Consider the following 23,566-nt stretch of genomic DNA (forward strand, 5'->3'; position numbering starts at 1 on the left):
GTTTATCTTCGAAACTATTTAATTAGTTGTACGGAAACTCACAGATACTTCTCAGAGAAAAAGGAGTTTGCATATGGGCAACCCTCTCATCAATTTGACCGTTTGGGCAACCCTCTAATCAATTTGACCGTTTGGGCAACCCTCTCATCAATTTGACCGTTTGGGCAACCCTCTCATCAATTTGACCGTTTGGGCAACCCTCTCATCAATTTGACCGTTTGGGCAACCCTCTCATCAATTTGACCGTTTGGGCAACCCTCTCATCAATTTGCCCGTTTGGGCAACCCTCTCATCAATTTGACCGTTTGGGCAACCCTCTCATCAATTTGACCGTTTGGGCGACCCTCTCATCAATTTGACCGTTTGGGCGACCCTCTCATCAATTTGACCGTTTGGGCAACCCTCTCATCAATTTGACCGTTTGGGCAACCCTCTCATCAATTTGACCGTTTGGGCAACCCTCTCATCAATTTGCCCGTTTGGGCAACCCTCTCATCAATTTGACCGTTTGGGCAACCCTCTCATCAATTTGACCGTTTGGGCGACCCTCTCATCAATTTGACCGTTTGGGCGACCCTCTCATCAATTTGACCGTTTGGGCAACCCTCTCATCAATTTGACCGTTTGGGCAACCCTCTCATCAATTTGACCGTTTGGGCAACCCTCTCATCAATTTGACCGTTTGGGCGACCCTCTCATCAATTTGACCGTTTGGGCAACCCCCTCATCAATTTGACCGTTTGGGCAACCCTCTCATCAATTTGACCGTTTGGGCAACCCTCTCATCAATTTGACCGTTTGGGCAACCCTCTCATCAATTTGCCCGTTTGGGCAACCCTCTCATCAATTTGACCGTTTGGGCAACCCTCTCATCAATTTGACCGTTTGGGCAACCCTCTCATCAATTTGACCGTTTGGGCAACCCTCTCATCAATTTGACCGTTTGGGCAACCCTCTCATCAATTTGACCGTTTTTCCATGGGGTTAGTGCCTCATAACAACACGATATACCGAAGTTTAGTTGTATGACGTTTACGTAAATTATAGAGCCTCCCCGTTACAAACGGACAGAACGGGTGGAGCTAATGCATAAGTGCTATCCCCTCGTGTAGCCTTTATTGGTTATTTATTATTGGTTATTTATTATTGGTTACTGCTCGAGTGCTGTTAGCAAGCACCTACTACGGTGGGCCCAGTGCAGGATGGGTGGTGTGACCAGTACCACGCGTGGCCACTTTTGTCACCCAAGTGCTGATGTTTACACACTTCACCAGGTACGCATTTGAGGCTGAGTCAACCTAGGGGAGAACCGGTACGAGTTAAGATATCACTGCCCGCTAATATTAGCCTTGGCTGGCAATCCAACTCTAGTAGGAAAATTTGTCGTGCGGTGTGCTAATCACTACGCCACCACTCCACACGTAACTGTAGCCTTAATGGACTGTTTGGTCAAGCGCTGTTATGGAACACCTCTAAAGGCCAGCAGGGCACATGAGGGGGGTGGTGGCCAGCACCACGCCCGGCTGCCTGAGGCTCCCTAGATTATCACGGTTGGCTACGTACAGTGCAAAATAAGTTCAACATATAGTGGCAATGTTTACTCATTTGAGGCTGAGTCGACCTAGAGGAGGCCCAGGACCGGTTCAGCTAATCGTCACGAGTGTTGGCAGTGAGGGGGGATTGAACCCGGCACGCCTAGTTCGTAGCTCAGTTCTCAGGTTCTGAAAAAAAGATGTTTTGCATTACCACATTTAAAAAAAAAATGTTTTTGCCGCACATATAGACATGTCAGGCAATAAACATAGAGGATGTTTACATCTTAAACTGAGAAACAAAGGGATATGCCGTGGTGTGATAGCACACACGACTTCAGAAGTGGTTGGTTGATCTTTCTCTCCCACCCCCCCTCAGAAGTGTAACGGTGTCTCTCTAACCACTCAGAAGAGTAACGGTGTCTCTCTGTCCACTCAGAAGTATAACGGTGTCTCTCTAACCACTCAGAAGTGTAACGGTGTCTCTCTGTCCACTCAGAAGTATAACGGTGTCTCTCTGTCCACTCAGAAGTGTAACGGTGTCTCTCTGTTCACTCAGAGGTATAACGGTGTCTCTCTGTCCACTCAGAAGTGTAACGGTGTCTCTCTGTCTACTCAGAAGTGTAACGGTGTCTCTCTGTCCACTCAGAAGTGTAACGGTGTCTCTCTGTCCACTCAGAAGTGTAACGGTGTCTCTCTGTCCACTCAGAAGTATAACGGTGTCTCTCTAACCACTCAGAAGTGTAACGGTGTCTCTCTGTCCACTCAGAAGTATAACGGTGTCTCTCTGTCCACTCAGAAGTATAACGGTGTCTCTCTGTCCACTCAGAAGTGTAACGGTGTCTCTCTGTCCACTCAGAAGTGTAACGGTGTCTCTCTGTCCACTCAGAAGTGTAACGGTGTCTCTCTGTCTACTCAGAAGCATAACGGTGTCTCTCTAACCACTCAGAAGTGTAACGGTGTCTCTCTAACCACTCAGAAGTGTAATGGTGTCTCTCTGTCTACTCAGAAGCATAACGGTGTCTCTCTAACCACTCAGAAGTGTAACGGTGTCTCTCTGTCCACTCAGAAGTATAACGGTGTCTCTCTGTCCACTCAGAGGTATAACGGTGTCTCTCTGTCCACTCAGAAGTGTAACGGTGTCTCTCTGTCCACTCAAAAGTATAACGGTGTCTCTCTAACCACTCAGAAGTGTAACGGTGTCTCTCTGTCCACTCAGAAGTATAACGGTGTATCTCTGTCCACTCAGAAGTATAACGGTGTCTCTCTGTCCACTCAGAAGTATAACGGTGTCTCTCTGTCCACTCAGAAGTATAACGGTGTCTCTCTGTTCACTCAGAGGTATAACGGTGTCTCTCTGTTCACTCAGAGGTATAACGGTGTCTCTCTGTCCACTCAGAAGTATAACGGTGTCTCTCTGTCCACTCAGAAGTATAACGGTGTCTCTCTGTTCACTCAGAGGTATAAATGGGTCCACGACGGCAGGTCGCGTGTGGTAATGTGAAGTGTGGGTACGCCCACCTCTCCCAAGACGTCTTATCAGTATGCAGGACTCCTCCTCCATGTTAATACTAAATACCGTCTCGAGTTGCCGATAGGCTCTTCCACTAGCAGTGACATAAGCGAGCAATTACAGAGTTGCATCTTTGCCTATTAACTTGAAAGAAGGGCAAATGTACCACGTAGTGACTTTGGCCTGTCGCCATACCATTTGCAAGTTCACTCGTGCCAATCGGTGCATTCATTAGTAAGATTCCAATGAAAACTATGACTTATTCCTGATTTTCGGAACCGATAATCGATTTTGAAAATGGTTTCGGGCTTACTGGTTGTTGTTTAACACACACCACGCGTATATATTTGTTTGCCTTTGGAAGTAATGAATTTGCAGTAGGCAGCTGGAAATTAGCTGCCAAGACAAAACATAAAATGGGATCTTTTTGCCAGTATCAAAGCATGAAAAAATAAGAAAAAAATAAGGGTAAAACCTATGCTTATTTTTTCAAGGAAAAACATCATTGCAAATCGTTATTTTGGTGCTGGTTTGTATCTCCAAGGTTTGGACAACCCTTTGATCAAATTTAAACTAATTATATAGTGATCCTGCGCAATGGTGTACAAGCACAAGTAACATAACCCAACACATTCGTTCATGGCAGCGTTATTGACGGATGTGTTGAGTTATTTTCTCTTTGATAAACATCACACCTTAATACTACAGTTGGTAGATATCTTTACGAGAGTAGTGATTGTTGGTTGCAAAGTTATCAAAAAAATATCAGTATCATATGCAAAACAAAGACTTTAATAAGAGCACATTGCTGTTTTATGTTCTAGAAAACTGAGCTCTTTAATGAAAAGCAACACGCATCAACATCAACGTGTTTTACAGGTGCCGCATGCATGAAATCCAATGCTTTATTGTTAGTTTTGGTGCATTACTCCTGTAAATATTTTTTTGTTGCAGTAAGATGTCTCATTCTGGCAGCCTGGTTTAGAATCCACAGTCACAGCTAACATTATCCGTATCACGAACAAGCCGGCTGCCTACGCAAAAATCACTTGTCTAATTATCTACAACAGGAAATTGTGTGTTTGCTGCACAACAATGATAAATGCGGGGCACTATTGAACGGGGGGGAAGGGAAACCCAACGATGCAGGGGGTAGATTAATGCCAGTTGAAGTAACACATTTATATCTATTCTGCATTGCAAACTGAAATCTATAGAGACGTTCACTGGTATTTTGTCCTGTACTCTTTTCTTTAAAGTGTATGGCTCTCCTTTTGAAGATACCTTTAGAGAGGCAAACTGCAGAAAAGTTGGTTTAACTACCGACTATGCTTTTTGAACATCCATAAGCCTGTATGGTGTCACTTACTGCATCAACCAGTTTGCTTGCCTTAGCAATTCACAAGATGCCATTTTGCACTGAGACTAGCAAGCTGTAGATGCAATCTAGAGCCACTGGGTTCTATTTTTGCAGCCACTATTTTCTCTGGCCACCTTAGCGGTGTCGTGATCGTTGTGCAGTATGTTCACTTGCAGATCACTGTGGTGAGGTGACGTGTGGGCACCTCCAGATCTCGAGCTCATCCAAACCTTACTGTCGAGCAACGAAAAAGAGGCTGACTGCCATGTGAAAGGATGGCAATAACTTTTTTTTATGCATCAGTTTTATATGCACATGATAGTTCGTGTTGTGGGTTTTCTCTTCAACACACCGGTGTCCTGAACTAGTAACGAATTGGCATGTTTTGTGTACGTGACAAACCTGACTCATTGGCTGTCACGTGGTGGCAGGTTTAACGTTTATATTCACGCGATCTAAACAAGGACGAAGTTACTCTTTTCTACACGTATAATTAAATATGCTTGGTTCTTTCGGTAAAGTCACGTAGAAGGGAAACAATAAAATAATAAAAATATAAAACAATAGTGAGAATTTTATTGTTTTATATTTTTATTATTTTGTATTATTTCATTGTTTCCCTTCTACGTGACTTTACCGAAAGAACCAAGAATATGAATCCCTGCAGGCACGAAAGCTTTAAATAAAAACATAATATCGTTCATATATAACAGCTTAATCTCAGGTACTATCTTTATCTTGAAATTGAAATATGGGGACTGCATTAGCCAAGGTGTAGAAACATGGCAAAACCCACATCGATTTAACTAAAAGTAAAATATACAGAAAGCTAACATTTATGGCAAGAGCCTCTCTGCTTTTGGGATGTTTTGGCAGTGAATGTAAGGGAAAAGTCAACAATGAGCAATGGACACCAGCGTTGTGAAGTTAAAGGTGGCTGTCATATGGAATGTTTAGCTTCAGCCAGTGTCGCAGGGTCACCTATGGAGACGACCACCAGCCCATGCCGATTCGAGCAATGATATCGTTTTGACATTGAACCAACGAGAGCTATCGACTTTACCAATTTACCGCCTTCGCACTTTGTATTTCACAGAATTTTCCGGTGCGCAAAATGCGGCTGAAAAACTAAAAACTCGTCTAGATGTGCAGGAGGGGGCGGGGGGGGGGGCGCGGGAGGGGGCAGTTGGTCAGGGGCTGGAGTGGAGAGGGGTACGGGGAAGGTTTGAGTAAATCAGCAGAAGCAGTGAGGTCACAGCCATTGTGATGTCACAAGTCTCATGGAAGGAGTGAGTAGCTGGCGAATGACGTCCCTGCGGTCAGAGACCACGTGATTTCACCAAAACGAATGCAGAAAAGCAGATTGTGCTGCTAAATATAGTTTGCTTTTGAGGGCAGACGGTGTGCATGAGTGTGTGTTCTGTGTTTGCTTGTTGTGCCCATGCCTCTTGTTTTTCACAATACACCGCAATGCTATTTGGACCTCGAACGCACATCTAAATAAATAACAGGCTATGTCATAGAGGAACCACAGGTTCATATTCTTGGTTCTTTCGGTAAAGTCACGTTGAAGGGAAACAATAAAATAATAAAAAATATATATAAAACAATAAAATTCTCACGACGTTTCGACTGTAACACAAACAGTCATCATCAGGTGTGAAAACCAACGGCAAGAACATTTGAAAGAAGTGGCGGTTTGTATTTATTTGTTTTTAAACGTTAGCACCACGGATAGCGATTTGACAGTTTGTTTAGAAGGACGAGTCCATCTATGTTCGGAAAAGAGGAGGGGGGAGACGAAAATTTAATGTATGCTGTTTGAAAGCCACCGTAAGCGTGAACAATCAATTAAGACCCGAAATGGTTTAGCAAATCCTTCCAATGATTGCTAAGCCAGAATCCATCTTCTCGGTTGAAATTGTCTTTGTGTTTGTATATGTGGATAGCCTCATGAACGAATCTCTCATGGTAGCCCGATGGCTTGCAAAGAACCTCTGTCTTGGAGAAGTCAATGTCATGTGAGCCTACTGAATTATAACAGTGATCTGCCACGGCCGAGGTGTTGGTCCTACCATGTTTAAGGTCTGCTTTGTGTTCACGAATGCGGTCCGAGACATGTCGTTTGGTTTCTCCAATGTTATAATTCAGTAGGCTCACATGACATTGACTTCTCCAAGACAGAGGTTCTTTGCAAGCCATCGGGCTACCATGAGAGATTCGTTCATGAGGCTATCCACATATACAAACACAAAGACAATTTCAACCGAGAAGATGGATTCTGGCTTAGCAATCATTGGAAGGATTTGATAAACCATTTCGGGTCTTAATTGATTGTTCACGCTTACGGTGGCTTTCAGACAGCATACATACATTTTTCGTCTCCCCCCCCCCCCCTCTTTTCCGAACATAGATGGACTCGTCCTTCTAAACAAACTGTCAAATCGCTATCCGTGGTGCTAACGTTTAAAAATAAATAAATACAAACCGCCACTTCTTTCAAATGTTCTTGTCGTTGGTTTTCACACCTGATGATGACTGTTTGTGTTACAGTCGAAACGTCGTGAGAATTTTATTGTTATATATTTTATTATTTTATTGTTTCCCTTCAACGTGACTTTACCGAAAGAACCAAGAATATGAATCACTGCAGTCACGAAAGCTTTAAATCAAAATTGAACCACAGGTTGTTGGAGGAGGACATGGATCATGAAGGTGTAATGCAAATCAGAATGATGTTATAAGAGTATTATTTAAGGCCTTGTATTTGGCAGGGGGCGTGGAGTGATTATGTGATGGCGAGCTCATTGCGAGGTGATATCTGAACCAGATTTGCCTGGTGCTCGATTTTTACCGTTTAAACTAAACTCATTTCAACACGCCCAATGATGCTGGATGTAATTACCAGCGAAACGTCATATTCAACTTGTAAGTGTTGTGGATTTACTCTCCAACACACCGATGGGCTAAAGTTGGCGTTTTGTCTACGTGACAAACCTTACTGGCTGTGTTGGGTGGTGGAGGGTGACGACACATTTATACTCACGCGATCTAACCCAAAAACCTTTATTATGTTTAACATAAACTCATTAACACCATTTCTAAAATAATATTTAAGGATAAATAAATAACATCGACGGTAATTGTATTGCACAAACAAGTTATACACTTTAATAATGCATAGTTCATCGACCTAGATCGCCAAATCATGGATCAAACATCACAAATAAAAGAGAACTGGAGCAAATGGAAATAAACGATCCATATAAATCTGAAAAAAATACTCTTTCAAAGCACATCGGTGCCTTTAAGTGAATCCAATAATTTGATTTGTCATTTAATACGTTGAGAAAACAAAATCACGGTTACAATAAGTCAGTAAAATTATTTAATCTATATAGGTATGTATTTCATCATTAAATATAAAATAAATGTAACATTTATATTCATCATCAGCAGCGCCCACGAGCCATGTTCGCACGGCATAGGATGAAGCCCTCATCCAGCAGTGGATCAACATAAGGGCTGTACGCGCACACATCACGCTTGGGCACATTGTGCTACACGTACCCATTTGTGTCGCACGTGCATTTTCCCAAGTGACATGCGGTGCAGTTTACGCAGTTGGCCATCCTTCGCCTGCATGCGCCACCCACTCCCGTCTCATCCCACTCCGTCACGGCTAAACAGCGATAACCCGACTCGACTCGAGGCTTAGCCCTGGCCGCAACAACCTTTATCTGCGGGCGCAGACGTGCGACGTCAATGCTCTCTCACCTTTAGCCGGCCCAGCCTCCCCACTCGCTGATCGACACCCCACCCATCACGCAAAGCAGCCCGCATTATGAGCTTCGCTCCGATTTCCAACGCGGAGACAGCAACACGCTGAAGGCCAGGTGAAGCGGGTAAACACAGCGGAGTCTGAGCAACTCTCCCAAGGCATCATGTTTCCCACTTGCTTCGTTATGGCGGGTAAGTGCTGCACATGGGCATATCTACACATTCAGGACCTGCTGCACAAAGTACAGAGGTGCCTTGCCTTTAAACACCAGTGGTGCAGTCATGCCTGACTGCCGGAGAGAGAGAGTGAATATCGAAACCGGCGTTGAAGCGTGGTTGTAATTGTTCCCTGACAAGAAAGCCGTGTGGCTGAAGAAAAATGTTCAAACATACTTTATTTAAAAAAAAAGTACGTGGAGGATACCGATCGTATACTCATGTATGCTATTGTCAATGAGACGTTAACAAAAAAACAATTCAACTACTATAGTAGTAGTATCGTAATGAACAACTTTGAGCATGCACAATTTCGCGAACGGACCGCAACCTTTGAGCGCCACGTGGAGGCGTGGAGGCGTGGGGCTCCCTGCAGATCCGCGCCTCCGAGTTCACATTTCGCTGGGTGAGGTGACTCGGTGCTGTTCGACAGTCGGTGTTGGTCATCGGATACCATACCAATATGCCCCAACTTATACTACTGGTAGGAACGAAGTTGTAAACTGAGTGTACCAGCCTGCAATAGATTAATGTGTCCGTCCGTCCCCTTTCAATACTTTAACGAAGTGAAATCTCGTGCTGTTGAGTGTAAAATCAGCAATAGACAGCGCAGAGACTTGTCCTACCAGCCCACCCTGCAGGGACCTGTTTTCAGGTTCATTTGAATGACATACGACGATTTGCTATGGATACATTCACAAGGATCAATAAATACATTTAAATAAGGCAAGTGGTGACGATTTTTATTGATTTGTTTTCTGGCATTTTGTCATTTAAAAAAAATGTTACGACAAGCATGTTTCTTCGCAAGCAACACGAGTTAAGGATGTGTGTTTTGTATTATTGACATTGTTGTGAACACTGGAGCAGACGTGTACATTACAGTACATTGTTAATTTCCGATCTATTTCAGTGTAAATGTAACGTTTTCATGACAGTCTATGCTACAGGATATTAAACGATCATTACCACACTGGGCTCTATAAAATGATCAGAAATTCTACGAGTGAAACTTTGATTTTTTTTGTTTTAAATCCAATGTTACACGCCCTGTTTGTGCCTCTGAGCCAGTGGTGAAAATTCCACATTCCTATGGTGGGAACCAGTCCACATATAGGCTATCCACTGTGAATACACAATTGTATGAATTCACTGCATGATTGTGTTCACATATACGGCGTTAACAGTGCTGAGTGACACTGAGTTTAGAGCGCTCGACTCAGTCAGCAGTTCGCAAGGTGAAATATCCATTCGTGGTTATCATCCCTCAGTGTATCATCCCTCCAGGGTCAATAAAACGAGTACAATTTTGTGGGAGTTCACGGGAAAATGGAGTTAATAAAACTCACTCAGTCACCAATGGAGATGCCGTTCGTTGCCAAAGAGAAACACGCTCACACCACGGACAGGCACGATAGCACTGAAGCATGCAGAACAACATTAACCCAATGGGATTGTTTGGAAATTGTCAAATACTGTTGTGTATGCAAATAACCCTAGCACAAGAATTCTTAAGTAGCACCACTTTTCCCTTGCCTTTGGCTGGTTGAAAACGGAAGGTGGACATTTTTGATAACTGCTATTGGCTGTTATGGACGCTCAGAGGCCAGGTGTCAGTGATAGTGGTACAATAACTGAAATACAACATTAGCTCCTGTTTCACTCAGTGTCAATGAAGGGCAGATATTTACTAAAGGTGTTGTATACATCTGGACACACACACACACCAGTGGCCCCGCCACGTCTTAATCTCGGAATCTAGCCTTGGTGTAGCAGGCACCACGTGAATTGTACATTCATTTCCCATAAGGCAGAAATGCCCGTTTAAAGGTGTCGCATGCCGAAGGGATTCTACGCTGGTGGCATGATTTAACAGCACACTTTGACAAACACTCGTAAGCTAACGGGTGCTGTTCACGCCAGTGTTACATCGCATTGTGACAAAAATACATTCGAACGTTGAAATCACCCTTACCGAGGTTTACTTTTAGGCTACATTATATATTTGTGTTCTTTTCGTGCTGCTAAAACAACGGTTTGTGTTTTTTTGCATGTGATGTATTATTTTGCAGACTTTGCTTACACATAGGTGCGCCCTCCATTAATTTAAACTAAAATGGCAAATGTTCTGGATTGAGGATAAATGAACCTTTTATATGCTATGATGATTATTGTGCTTTGGGAGAGTGGATTCAACAACTCACTAGTGCATTGCGTTGACATGAATCAAATGCAGCTACTCATTTTTTTTTATTCCCGCTTAAATATGCTTTTTTTTAACAACTTATTCTGGTAGCAGTTTCATCACCATATTTGGTCACTTGCCAAACAAAAAACTGCAGAATTATCAATTCCTGACATCTTGCTGGGGCCAGACACCTCTAAGAGCCAGTTACATGTATCCCTCTGAAGTACACTATTGTGACATTGTTGAGCAGCGCAAAGTCAGCAAGGATTATCATGTTATAACATATTCTTAGTTTTTTCGGTAAAGTCACGTGACTTTACCGAAAAAACTAAGAATATGAATTACTGCAGTCACGAAAGCTTTAAATCAAAATGTTATAACATTAATTATCAGAGTTTGTTTGCATGTTCACCGCAAGTACGTGTGGTGAATACAGACTTAATGCAGACTTTATTCATTGCAAAAGGTATATATTTGGTGTTTGAGCATCTTAACCAATTGTTTTATTGCTAGAACGGGTAAAACCTATACTTATTTTTCATATAATATTATAATGTTGCAACAGTCCTGTAGGGTTGAGGGGGGGGCTGGATAAATGGTTGAACCCCTCACTGATGAGGCCTCAGCACCCCCTTCCAAATTCTTAACATTTGTTTAAAGTGACGTCTGGAGAAGCAAGCAAGTGAGCCACAAGACCAAACTGACTGTCTTAAAACATGCATGTTCAGTACAGCTTTGTATGCCTGCGAGACTTGCACATTAAAAAGACTGATAGGGATCAAATGTATTGCTGCAGAAGGATGCTGCATCTAAGCTGGGACCAAAGCGTGACCAATGTAGAAGTAAGAAATTGTTGCACGTAGAAGGAGACCTGATGGATGCGGGCAGTGATGATAAGGAAACTGGCACTATATGGACACATGTAGGATGAACAACAACACGACAATGAAGAGTGTTGGTCATAAACAAGGAATGGGACTGGAAAGAGAGGAAGACCGAAGAGAGAAAGGCTTGATGACCACATAAGAAATTGGTGACAGAATGATGTGGCACTACTTGAGCATCAGAAAGGGTTTTAGAATCAGAAAGGGCACTACAAGACAGAGGAAAGTGGAAACAAATAATGAAGTAAGCAGTGGACACCTACGGACTATCTGCCCATGGATCGTGATGATGATGAAAGTTTGTTTAACATTGACTGTGTCATGAAACCCCTCAGCGTTAGTTTGAACCACTTTAAACATGGTCACGCTGTAGAGTTGTTTTGCTATATTAATATGGAAGTATAATTTGCATGTATGGCATATGAAACCTTGGTGAGTTTAACGTTATTCGCAGGTGTATGCATGTACTGTATGTGTATATGCAAAACAGATGTGTGTTTCTCATTGTGGATTAATTCAGCTCATCATCCAGTCAGGGTCAATACAATAATGACCAATTAGTGGGAAGTCGTTCATATTTGTCATGTAGAGTTGAATGACCACTTCGTGGCAATGTCGAGTTTCCAGCAGTGGCTCGGGGTTAGAAACACAAACGATCAGCACCACAATGCTCATTGAAAACTGTAGCAACTTAGATTATTTATATTATAATAATCATAATCCATTATCTATCCACTACTGTATAAAGGCCTCCCCAAACTGTTGCAATTATATTTTGACTTAAAACTTTCGTGACTGCAGAAATTCATATTCTATAGTTCTTTAGGTAAAGTCACCTAGATAGAAGAAAAAAATATAACAAAATAAAAATGAAAATAAAGTGAATAAAATTATGACGACCGCTTATGTTGCGATCGAAACGTCGTGATATTTGTATTCACTTTCTTTTCATTTGCATTATTTTTTCTACCTACGTAACTTTACCGAAAGAACCACAGAATATGTTGCTATTATTTAGACGTTTACATTTCAAAGGCTTTGTTGGCAATGGTTTTATGATCACAAAACATACCAACATTTTATATTACAAATGGCGTTATTTTCCAGACACAACAATTATAAAATGTTCTATCCAGCAACATGTAACAATGGCCATTCATCTGCCTTTTTCTATACATTACGAATATAGCCTACAGTGTTACATTCTCATTTTATGAATAAACTCGCAGCCCGCTTGCTCCTTTGGAAGTGTCCATCCCTCCCTCCAGCCAGCAAAACCTGTGTCCAATACTGTAGAGTACAATAGAATGGAGCGTAGAGGGTAAATCAAAAGTGGTTGAAAATAATGGCAGTTATATTATTGCCTACTTTACAGGATGGGAGATATTTTTAATGGAAGCGAATGGTGGTGATTGTGATGGTGATAATGGTTGTGGGGATTGTAACAACTTTGATGATGATGATGACGACAAAACCGACTTGTTACGTTTGTTTTAGAATCGATGGTCGTGACATGCTTTGTGATGATGGTGATGAGAACAGCGATAAGAATGATGATGATAAAGAATTAAAGCTTTCGTGACTGCATAAATTACTCATTGTTTTTTTCGGTAAAGTCACGTATGTATAAATACCATAAAATTATATTAAAATAAATCAATCACGACGTTTCGACCGCAACACAAGCGATCTTCATCAGGTGTAAAAAAACAAATAGCGAGGGAGTATATAGGGCGACATCAACGCAACACATAGAGAGCGTTAAACTGCACCCACCACCTCTACTTCTTATTTAAGGCCTCTGTCTGTTCATCCCTCCGGCCCTTTTTCTTTTTCCTCGCTTCTCTGTCCGTCTTTCCTCTCCTTGCCTCTTGGTGTCCCTGTATATGTATTTCTGCTGACTTGTACCTCGTATTTGTTCACTCTGTCTATGCTGGTATGTTCAATCCAGAGGATGAACACGAAATTTAGCACTCTTCTGAAATTCGTGGTCTGCCAGGCAAGTGTCTGTGTTGTTGGCCTGACTAGGTTTGTTGAATTCTCGTCTCTCATCTTCTTGTTGTATTTACCTCCGTGCAGTTTAACGCTCTCTATGTGTTGCGTTGATGTCACCCTATATGCTCCCTCGCTATTTGTTTTTTACACCTGATGAAGATCGCTTGTGTTGCGATCGAAACGTCGTGATTGATTTATTTTAATATAATTTTATGGTATTTCTACATACGTGACTTTACCGAAAAAACCAATGAGTAATGACGATAATGACGACCATGATGATGATTTTGTGTTCTGACCCTCAGTGATCCTGCTGGAGACTGCTTCGTGCACCAGGCTGACATCGCAAGTACAAGCCGGGGAAGCGGCCCAATTAATGTGCAAGGACGCAACAGAATTTAAATATGTGAAGTGGTTGAAGGTGATACATATGGACGCGACTCATTACACACCACATGCCGCAGGATATACAACACGCAGCATTACACCCACTGCCAGCCAACACACACCGCCACATACCACACCACACACACACACCACATGGAACACTAACGCTGCAGTGTGTACTACACTCTCTGGCACCGTGTCCGTCCAGTGCTCGCCGAGCTGCATTGGTTTCCGTTTGCCGAACAAATGCATTACACACAAAGTGATTGGCACAAATGAACCAAAACGTCTGGGTGATCTCGTCCAGGATCACAAACCATCACGCAAACTCCGGTCTGCAATGCTCTTCCGTTATTAGGAAGCCACTGGAGCTACATTTACACTTTTAAGTCTAGGCGGAAAACGAATTTCTTTAGAACATTTTTGTTTTTGTGTTTAATTATCCTTCCCCCGCACCTCCGATCAGCACGGTTGGATAGGTACGGTGTGAAAGAAGTTCTACATGCGTACACGCCATGACCACACAGCATGTAGTCGTCAGTCGTCGACGCGCAGGCTGAGGCCAACGGTGGAAAAAACCCGATTTTTTGTGTGCAAATTTTATCGGGTTTATATATATAAAAAAAAACTATTTTGTCGAAAAAAAAACCACAATGGTTTTAATCCGTCGAGTCAAGTTGTCGTCAATCGGCGCCAGAGTCATCGGATTCGCTGTCCTCTTCGATGATCTCAACCGCGCTGTCGAAGAAGGCGTGTGAATGTTGCCCTTGATGAAGACGACGACCTTCTCCACCGACTTCACGCTCGGGCCGCTCCTCAGCTCGGAGTGAACGAAGGCCGTGGTGGAGAAGAAGTTCCTCTCGGATGCGACACTGGACGTGGCGATGCTGGACAGCTCAACGGGCACTCACTGCCATCGGACGGCCAAGACTCCATCGGCGTCTTGCGACCTTTGACTTTCATCTTGCAGCGGAACGTGTTGTAGTTTGTCTTCTCTTTGGTGGGGGATATAATTATAGGGATTAACAGGAAAAAAAATCGAATAAAACCGGATTTTTGGCCATCTGAGATGATCGGGTTTTTTAAAATTAAAACCATGAAAAACCCGATGGAAAAAAACCCGATGCTGCCAGCCTTGGCTGAGGCCATCAAATCCGCCACGCATGACAACTTGGTGCGATAATCGACGATCTGCCAGGTATCGATCCCTGGATCTCAGCAGCGCCAGTTCGTTTGATCTGACACAGCCATTAACTGCTCCTGCATCACACTCAGCCGCCACACGAAATAAAAAGACAAAGATCCACCCCCCCAGTATAGGCTTAACAGAGTGTTGAGGCAAGTGCTGTTGCCGGAACAGCACGCGAAGGGGGGGGGGGGGGCGACCAGCACCACGCCCAGCCGCCTTTGTCTCCCCAGTGGGCGATGTTTTTAACATCGCACCGGGCACTCATTGGAGACCGAGTTGACCTAGGGGAGCAGGCCCAGGATCGGCTCAGATATATAATCGTCACCGGTGTTGGCCGTGAGCGGGGATCGAACTCCTCGAGCCTTCGGGTTCAGAGTGCAGCGAAGCAGCGCACCGCTGCACCACCGCTCCCCACACCACCGCTGCACCACCGCTCCCCACACCACTGCTCCCCACACCACCGCTCACCCCACCACCGCTCACCCCACCACCGCTCCCGACACCACCACTCCCCACACCACCGCTCCCCACACCACCGCTCACCACACCACCGCTCACCCCACCACCGCTCACCACACCACCGCTCCTCACCCCACCACCGCTCACCCCACCACCGCTCCCCACACCACAGCTCACCCCACCGGTGTCACCGTGTCGGTTCTCGTGCTTGTGCTGTTCAGCTCTCCCATAGTGTGTTTTGAGAATTTGTAACAGCGTTTTTGCTCAGAATGATGTCCGACGTTTCGCTCCACGTGCTGGAGCTGCTTCGTGAGAGTTATCCTCCAGCGTAGTCTTTCAACACATTTAGGCACCAATACCACAGCAGCGACACTATAAAACAAAATACCGTTATGTTATGAAATACCGTTTTGTTATAGTTCACAGTTCTGCATGATGCCGCACAGAACGACAGTATAAGTACACAGCCCTTTGTCAATCCACTGCTGGATGAGGACATCCCCACGCCGTGCAGGCTGTGGCACTTCTCTAAACATACTTGATCATGCTGGTGTTTGTGCATTGGTGAAGGTGTGCAGCATAGACGTATGAGCATATAAATACAGTACAACAATGGGTGTTGCTGCTCTGCCCCTGTGCTGTCAAAGAACAGATCTCCACAGCCCATAACACCCTTTATGTATGGTGGTTGCCCATCTAAGCACCGTCCAGGCTCACGCCTGCTTAGCTTCTGAGATTTGATAGGATGGGGTGCATTGTGAGCACCACTCGACATGCACCGCACACCTCCCCACGCAGCGACACGTCCAGTCCCACTGCGGTACAGCGGGAGTCACCACCTGTCCTGCTTTTCCCTGGATCACTCCTCTTTGTCAGTTGCATAAATGCAATAATAATAATAATGCACCACTCAAGGCAATGCATTTACACGCAGTTCTCCCCTCTGTCGTTTTTTGTGAGATATTCCTCATCCCAGTTGTTGTTGTTGCTGCACCTCAGCGAAACTGTGCGTGATGCGACGCGTATTTGTGAATGCGTGCGTGCGTGCGTGCAGGACGGTAAGCGGCTCCTCTACGCAAGGAAAGATGACGTGACGATCGACTGGCCTCACCTCAAGAACCTGGCCACACAACCGTGGACAAAGTGGCGCGTGCTGACGATCCCCAACGTGTCGCTCACGCACGCCGGATGTTACACCTGCCAGATCGACATTAACGATTCCTTCCAGTCCACCACCACCCTGCTAACCGTCATAGGTCAGAACACAATGTTTTGTGCTGGGGTTTTCATAGCTGAGAAGCGCAAATTAGCACGCTGGGCGACAATACAGGAAACCTGGGTTTGATCTTGCAGCTCTTGCACTTTTGCGGAAAGCGGAATGTCTGAGACTTTCCTGGTCCTCAATTGAGTTTTAACAGAATACTTGTTACTGAGCGTAAGAGCGGAGACGCAAGTGGACTCTGCTACTTGTTTGACATTAGTCAATGTCCGTACAGTGTTGCACGTTTCACGTCAACAAAGGTGTCTCAAGAGCACTTGGCATGAAATGAAATGTACACGAATTTACAAACACAACACAAATTATTCCACATGTAGTTGAACACAAAGCAATGTGTAATAAGGCAATATAAATGTTAAACAAATCACAAATTTGATTATCATTACGACAAATTGATCAAGTATTTGTATAATAGTAATAGCAGATTCTCAGCTCACCTCGTGTATTTGTACTACATTACAGATGCATCCTAAGAGGTGGCTTTATAGAAAAAAATAATCTTTGCATATATATGCCGCTTAAATGGCCTCCCCAGGAAATGGTACTTATTGTATCCACCTTGGAGGGATGATAGGCCAAGTCAACCCGCAACCAAGATTCTGATTATAATGTACTGTATTCATAGAGAGTGCTGATGCCAACGTCCTAAACCCCCATCCACAGAGAGACAAATGACGACGCCAGGCCCGGAGTCGACCGCGAGGTCCCCGCTGCCCGTCCAGGATGGCCGCAACACAACGAGGGCTGAAGCGGTGGCGCCGGAGATGCAAGGCCCAGCCACCAGCAGCGTCATGAAGTTCTCCCTCCTCGCCGTCGGCCTTGCGCTTGCCATCACGTGGATCGCGTGCGCCGCTTTTGCAGTCTTCAAGAAGGTACGGCCACGTCCAAGCCTCTCTCTGTAGCTTGGGCAGTCATCGCTCGCCGCCAAAGGGACTGAGAGGGCATGTCTCTGACCCACTGTGGGCATTGCTGGTGAGTAATGTGCCTGTCAAATTGCCAAGGCAGGTACTTGTAATCCTGCATACTGTTATTTAGTTTTAAACACGTAATACGATTCATGTTGTTCAGTACTCAGGTACTTGTAATCCTGCATGATGTTATTTAGTTTTAAACACGTAATACGATTTATGTTGTTCAGTACTCTGTTATCTTTGTTTTTACCCGGATTGTGCCATCAGCGTGACGTCACAATATGAGCCATCCTTTCAGATCTCTGGCAGAGCAGTGCAACCCTTTCTGTCGGAGAATGGCCCACGGAAGTGGATATCACAGAGCTACCTCTGAGATCCCTTCAAATGATACTCGGGTCCACACCAAGCAATAAGACCAGTCAATGGTCCATACTAATCAATGAGACCAATCTATAAATAACAGATACTTATTTATACATTTTTATCAGTTACATATAAATTCATCTCCGTTACATTTTCATAAATATGGTTGAAGAACCCTATCCGATGTAGGGTTGCAACTTGTTCTGGTTTTCCCAGGAACATCTCTTCGTGGTAGCTGTCCTGGGAAATCTAAAAGTCTTCTCGGGACATTAAAATTCCTGGTTATCATCAGTTGTGTGATTAATACATCCCTCACGACAATGTATTTACAGTCGGTTCTCCCCTCCTCCGGCACTGTGAGCTATTCGTCTCCCGTGATGAGTGCCAGTCTGTTGTACCAAGAGGAAGCGACCCTGGCCGTGCGGCACGGCTTGTTACCAAGCTCACGGAGCGCGCTGATGTCCACAGGTGCTGCAGCCCAGGCAGAAGAAGGTGGCAGAGGCGCTGAGGCTGCTGGGAGGGAACCACAGCCTCACGGTGGTGGGGGGAGTGCCGATGGAGGGGGTTCACGCACCTCGTGACCTCGCCGACCCGGAGCGGGGTCAGTCCACACCGCTGCAAAGACACACTCGCACGTTCACACATTAACCCAAGCTGCTGACATAATCATCATTACCCACTCTTACAGTAAAATAGCTTTTTTATTATTTGTTTCAATAAAAGAAGTAATTTAAGCAATAATAACAAGCAATCATCTCGTGTACGCCAAGTCGCAGTAATTTAGTTATGCTCTGTTAACGGAGCAATGACGCAGGATTAGTGCTCTCTACTGCTAACCACCGTCGTGTTTAACCGAACGATGCGCTGGCTGCGTGCGGCACCGTGTGCGAGCGCAGACTTGCTGATTCCTGCTCACCGCCTGACTCTCGGCCACTCGCTGGGCTCGGGAGAGTTCGGCCTGGTGCTCGAGGGGCACGTGAAGGATGGCAGCCTGTGCGGACAGACACGCGTCGCCGTCAAAATGCCACTCGGTGCGCGACCCAGCAGCCCACGGCGTGTTCCCCCCTTCGACCGCCGCTCTGTCGTCCCATATGGTCGCCGGCCACTGTCTCTTCGAGCGACGTGCCCTGCCCTCGCCCGCTTACTAATCCCTGTCCCCGTTTGTTGTGCCCAAACCGCCCGATCTTAGACGAGGGCGAGCAGTCACGCGCAGAGCGGTGGCAGCGGTTTGAGCGGGAGGTGCGGGTGATGCTGCACGCGGGCACGCACCAGAACGTCCTCGCCTGCCTGGGCTACAGCAAGGCACCCAACGGTAGGGGAGTGCCCACGCAAACACAAATATTCCACAAAGAGCCTTTAGCAGACGGTCGGGGAAAGTGCCATCAGCGAGCGGCTGTGAAGGACAGAGTTGTGCACGCGGGGGCATTGTGGTCTGGACGTTACCCGTCTGGCTTTGTTTCCCCGATATTGATGTTTACACACCGCACAAGATACAAATTTTAGGCTTCGTCGACCAATGGTAGGCCCACGACTGGTTGTAATATAAGCTACTAATTTTAGCTGTGGTCGGGAATCGAATTAAAATCACCCTAATTGAAGCTCAGTGCGCTGACTACAACGCTCCCGCTGCCCACACATCGACACGTCCACCACATTTCACCACACTGGTCAGTGCGGGTTGATGCAGGTGGGCAACATAGACATGGGACCACAGAAGTACAGTACAACACCGAATGTTGCTGTACTGCCCTGTGCTGACTGCCACCCACTGGCTCTCCCCATAGGAATTAAGAATTTTCATCAATTTGTCCAGGGCCACCAATGGAGATGAGCGGCATCCCGTCGATAACCTCGTCACTTCGACATGTCACTGCGTTTCAGGTTTTCCCATGGCCATTCTGGAGCTGGCTCCCGGTGGCAACCTGCAGACGTTCCTGCGTGAGTGCCGGGGTCACGTAACGTCGAGGCCGGGCCAGGCTGCCTACGCCGCTGGCAGCTGGGCCAGGGCCGGCAGAGGCTCGGGTCTGAGTGGACAGGATTTCGCGCTGATCGCACGCGGGGTGGCGCACGGGATGGCCCACCTCACCAGACAGCGTGTGAGTGTTACATGCATGCGCCCTAACGTGCCCACCACAAACACAAAGATCGCCCGGATGGCTTTTGATAGACTGTTGGGGCAAGTGCTGCTAGCGAGCACCTATAAAGGCCGGCATGACGCACAAGGCGGTGGGTGGCCAGCATCACGCACGGCCGCCTTTGTCTCCCTAGTAGCGATGTTTACACACTGCACCAGGTACTCATTTAAGGCTGAGTCGACCTATGGGAGACCCAAAACCGGGTTAGATAGTCTTTACTGGTCTTGGCCATGAGCGGGAATCGAAATTCATATCTTTAATATAAAATTAATGACATTTATTTTTTCACATGGCCTAAACACATTATGTTTTATTTTTACATTGTATTTGGTCTGCAACAATGTAATTACCGAGTAATTATTTAAAGTAACCCTTTGCTCTGGCGCCACGATATACAGCACGGGAGGCGCAGTACGAATAATAACGGATGATTCTGGTTCCCATTGAGACCTAAAGACAAGTGACATAGCCTCGCAGTGCTATGTGATGAGAGGCAGAGGGCAATGCAGAAAATAAATTCATTGTTGTCCTGTACTTCTGTGATCCTATGCCTTTGCTTCCCGCCTATATCCAAGCCGAATTGACCAGCATGATGAATCTTGATTTGAAGCTTTCGTGACTGCAGGAATCCATACTCTTTGGTTCTTTCGGTAAAGTCACATAGGTATAATGCTAATCTCTCTCCATAATCTCTCTCTCCTTAATCTCCCCCATTAACACAACTGACGTGCTTGTGTCCGGGGACGGAATTCCTTTCCAGCTCAGACCCCGCTTGCTTGCCCATGGCCACATCTATAACCTCTTGTTGTAACAGCTCTTTCGCTGGTTCAGCAGTTCCACTGCTGGATTATTTTTTCCGCCTGAGGACGACCTTTTGTGTTGCGATCGAAACGTCGTGATATATTATTTTATATTTTATTTTTATACCTATGTGACTACGTGACTTTACCGAAAGAACCAAAGAGTCAAGCTGATGAAGTACAGTCGAATAGCTTCCACGACCCATACAAAGTACGGAGGCCCTTATCCATTGGTGGATTGAAAAGAGGGTGGTAGAGGTACAAGAGAAGCCTGGAGACAATATGAAGTGTCCCTAGCAGCAGTTTGCAGTGTCATACATTGGAATAATTATCTTCCGAAGTGTAATGCTCTCGTGACTGAAGACGTTCAGGAAGGGGGTGTATTGATGCTGAAGAGATGAAGGGCTTAGCCAGTGGCCAACTAAGATTTGAAATTGCATCGTGTCGCTAGTAGGTCGAGCACTCTGGCCCATGGCAAGCAGGCAAGATGCGTGACGTGTGTGCTTTGTGTTGTGCAGCTGGTGCATGGAGACGTGGCCACGCGGAACATTCTGATCGGACAGAGCCTCGCACAGTGCAAGGTGTCCGACTTCGGGCTCGCACGCCTTGAGGACGAGCCCGAGCACATCCACGCGCAGGTTTGCCTGCACCACGTCTTGTCTGTCACGTGCTTTTTTGGTTGTCTGTCAGTGTCATGTGTTTGCTCGGTGTCTGTCAATGTCTGTCACGTGCTTGCTCAGTGTCTGTCACGTGCTTGCTCAGTGTCTGTCACGTGCTTGCTCAGTGTCTGTCACGTGCTTGCTCAGTGTCTGTCACGTGCTTGCTCAGTGCATGTCACGTGCTTGCTCAGTGCCTGTCACGTGCTTGCTCAGTGCCTGTCACGTGCTTGCTCAGTGTCTGTCACGTGCTTGCTCAGTGCCTGCCATGTGCTTGCTCAGTGTCTGTCACGTGCTTGCTCAGTGCATGTCACGTGCTTGCTCAGTGCCTGTCACGTGCTTGCTCAGTGCCTGTCACGTGCTTGCTCAGTGTCTGTCACGTGCTTGCTCAGTGCCTGCCATGTGCTTGCTCAGTGTCTGTCAGTGTCTGCCATGTATTTACCCACTGTCTGTTATGTACTTGCTCAATATCTTTGGTTGTAAAATTTTGATTTAAAGCTTTCGTGACTGCAGGGATTCATATTCTTGGTGCTTTTGGTAAAGTGACTTTACTGAAAGAACCAAGAATATGAATCTTTGGTTGTGTTTATTCAGAATCCATATAATAAATATGTTTAGCATCTGTATCTGTGTCAACTGCAGCCTTGGAGAATGGTGTTATTTTTTACACCACCACCTCTGGCTGTACTGTACTAATTTTTATGTGAGGTGTCCCTTGGAAAGCACTAGAACACAAAAAGATCCCTGTCCAGAAATTATGAGTGGGTTAAGACATACTAATAATTTACATTTATTTGTAAGGCACCTTTCACTAATGTTTCAAGGCACCTTGTAATAATAAGGTTAAGGAAAGGCCAAGAGAGAAGGAGAACTAAATAGAATAAACGTACGAGTAGGTGTATTATATGCTGTTTTTTGTTTGCATTTTGACCTCAAGGATTGTGGTTAATGCAAACATGTTCCCTTGTAAAAAAAGGTGTCAGTTTTGTTGCCAGATAAAAGGGTAAAAACCTATTATCATATTTTGCTACTGGAAAAGGAGGTCTCATGATGTAAATGCTTACCCCGAGCTCTCAATACTCTGATGGTGCGTTATCTTTGAGTTGTGCGCCTTTTGGCGTCATCTGGTCGGACACCATGTGAGACTGGGCTCTAAGAAAAGCTGTCTCTGGTGTGGACCAATCAATTTCAAGGACAATGCACCATACATTATCAGAGTGCTGTTTTTTTGTTTGCATTTTGACCGCAAGTATTGTGGTTAATGCAAACATGATCCCTTGTAAAAAAAAGGTGTCAGTTTTGTTGCCAGATAAAAGGGTAAAACCCTATTATCATATTTTGCTACTGGCAAAGGAGGTCTCATGACGAGTCGGTGTATTATTAAGTGAATGAAGAAAGTTCATTATTACATTTCGATGTGAAAGTTACCTGCGGGAAGATGATACAATACAAGCCACTAGAGGTAATTGGTCACGTGGCTTCAATGAAAACAGTGTGGGTAGTCTCAAACAAATATAAACATGGGCTGTCAAAGCATTTACCAGGATACACCCCGCAGATGCACATATCATAGTGCGATATTTTGAAGTGAAAGTGTAGGCCTCAGACATATGCTGTGTGTGTTTAAGCGAGTGCAACGAACAGTCACACATCACCTTTGATAAGTACGGTTGGCTAAATACGGTGCGAAAAAAGTTGAACGTGCATACGTTTGTGTGTGTGCTTACGTGAACGTGTGCTGTGTGCACGTACGGCAGGCTCGGGTGCCATTCCGCTGGTACCCACCGGAGTACTTCTCATCGCGTAGCTACACGCGTGCGGGCGACGTGTGGGCCTACGGAGTGCTGCTGTGGGAGCTCGTCAGCTTTGGTACGCACCGTCGCGCACACAACTGCCCCATGCACATGGCACACTCTCTA

General features: G+C 45.3%; 1 protein-coding gene across 3 annotated transcripts in view; it reads left to right on the top strand.

Moving 5' to 3' along the window:
* LOC116939330 (tyrosine-protein kinase receptor Tie-1-like) overlaps positions 1–23,566 on the top strand; it is a 47,623-nt gene that overhangs the window by 16,465 nt on the left and 7,592 nt on the right. For 2 of the 3 annotated variants that reach the window (XM_032947554.2, XM_032947555.2), the window contains exons 2-10: positions 13,774–13,889; positions 16,558–16,759; positions 17,446–17,654; positions 18,525–18,657; positions 18,953–19,087; positions 19,246–19,368; positions 19,938–20,152; positions 21,510–21,629; positions 23,405–23,516. In XM_032947554.2, the coding sequence (XP_032803445.1) occupies positions 13,845–13,889; positions 16,558–16,759; positions 17,446–17,654; positions 18,525–18,657; positions 18,953–19,087; positions 19,246–19,368; positions 19,938–20,152; positions 21,510–21,629; positions 23,405–23,516 (1,294 nt within the window). In that variant the 5' untranslated portion in view covers positions 13,774–13,844. Of the gene's footprint in view, positions 1–6,605; positions 8,378–13,773; positions 13,890–16,557; positions 16,760–17,445; positions 17,655–18,524; positions 18,658–18,952; positions 19,088–19,245; positions 19,369–19,937; positions 20,153–21,509; positions 21,630–23,404; positions 23,517–23,566 lie in introns of those variants that run through there. The other variant, XM_032947553.2, reaches the window with a different exon arrangement.

This window comes from Petromyzon marinus, chromosome 6 (assembly GCF_048934315.1).
Source record: "Petromyzon marinus isolate PM22_M1 ecotype Great Lakes invasive population chromosome 6, UKy_Petmar_22M1.pri1.0, whole genome shotgun sequence".
NCBI classification, from domain to species: domain Eukaryota; kingdom Metazoa; phylum Chordata; class Hyperoartia; order Petromyzontiformes; family Petromyzontidae; genus Petromyzon; species Petromyzon marinus.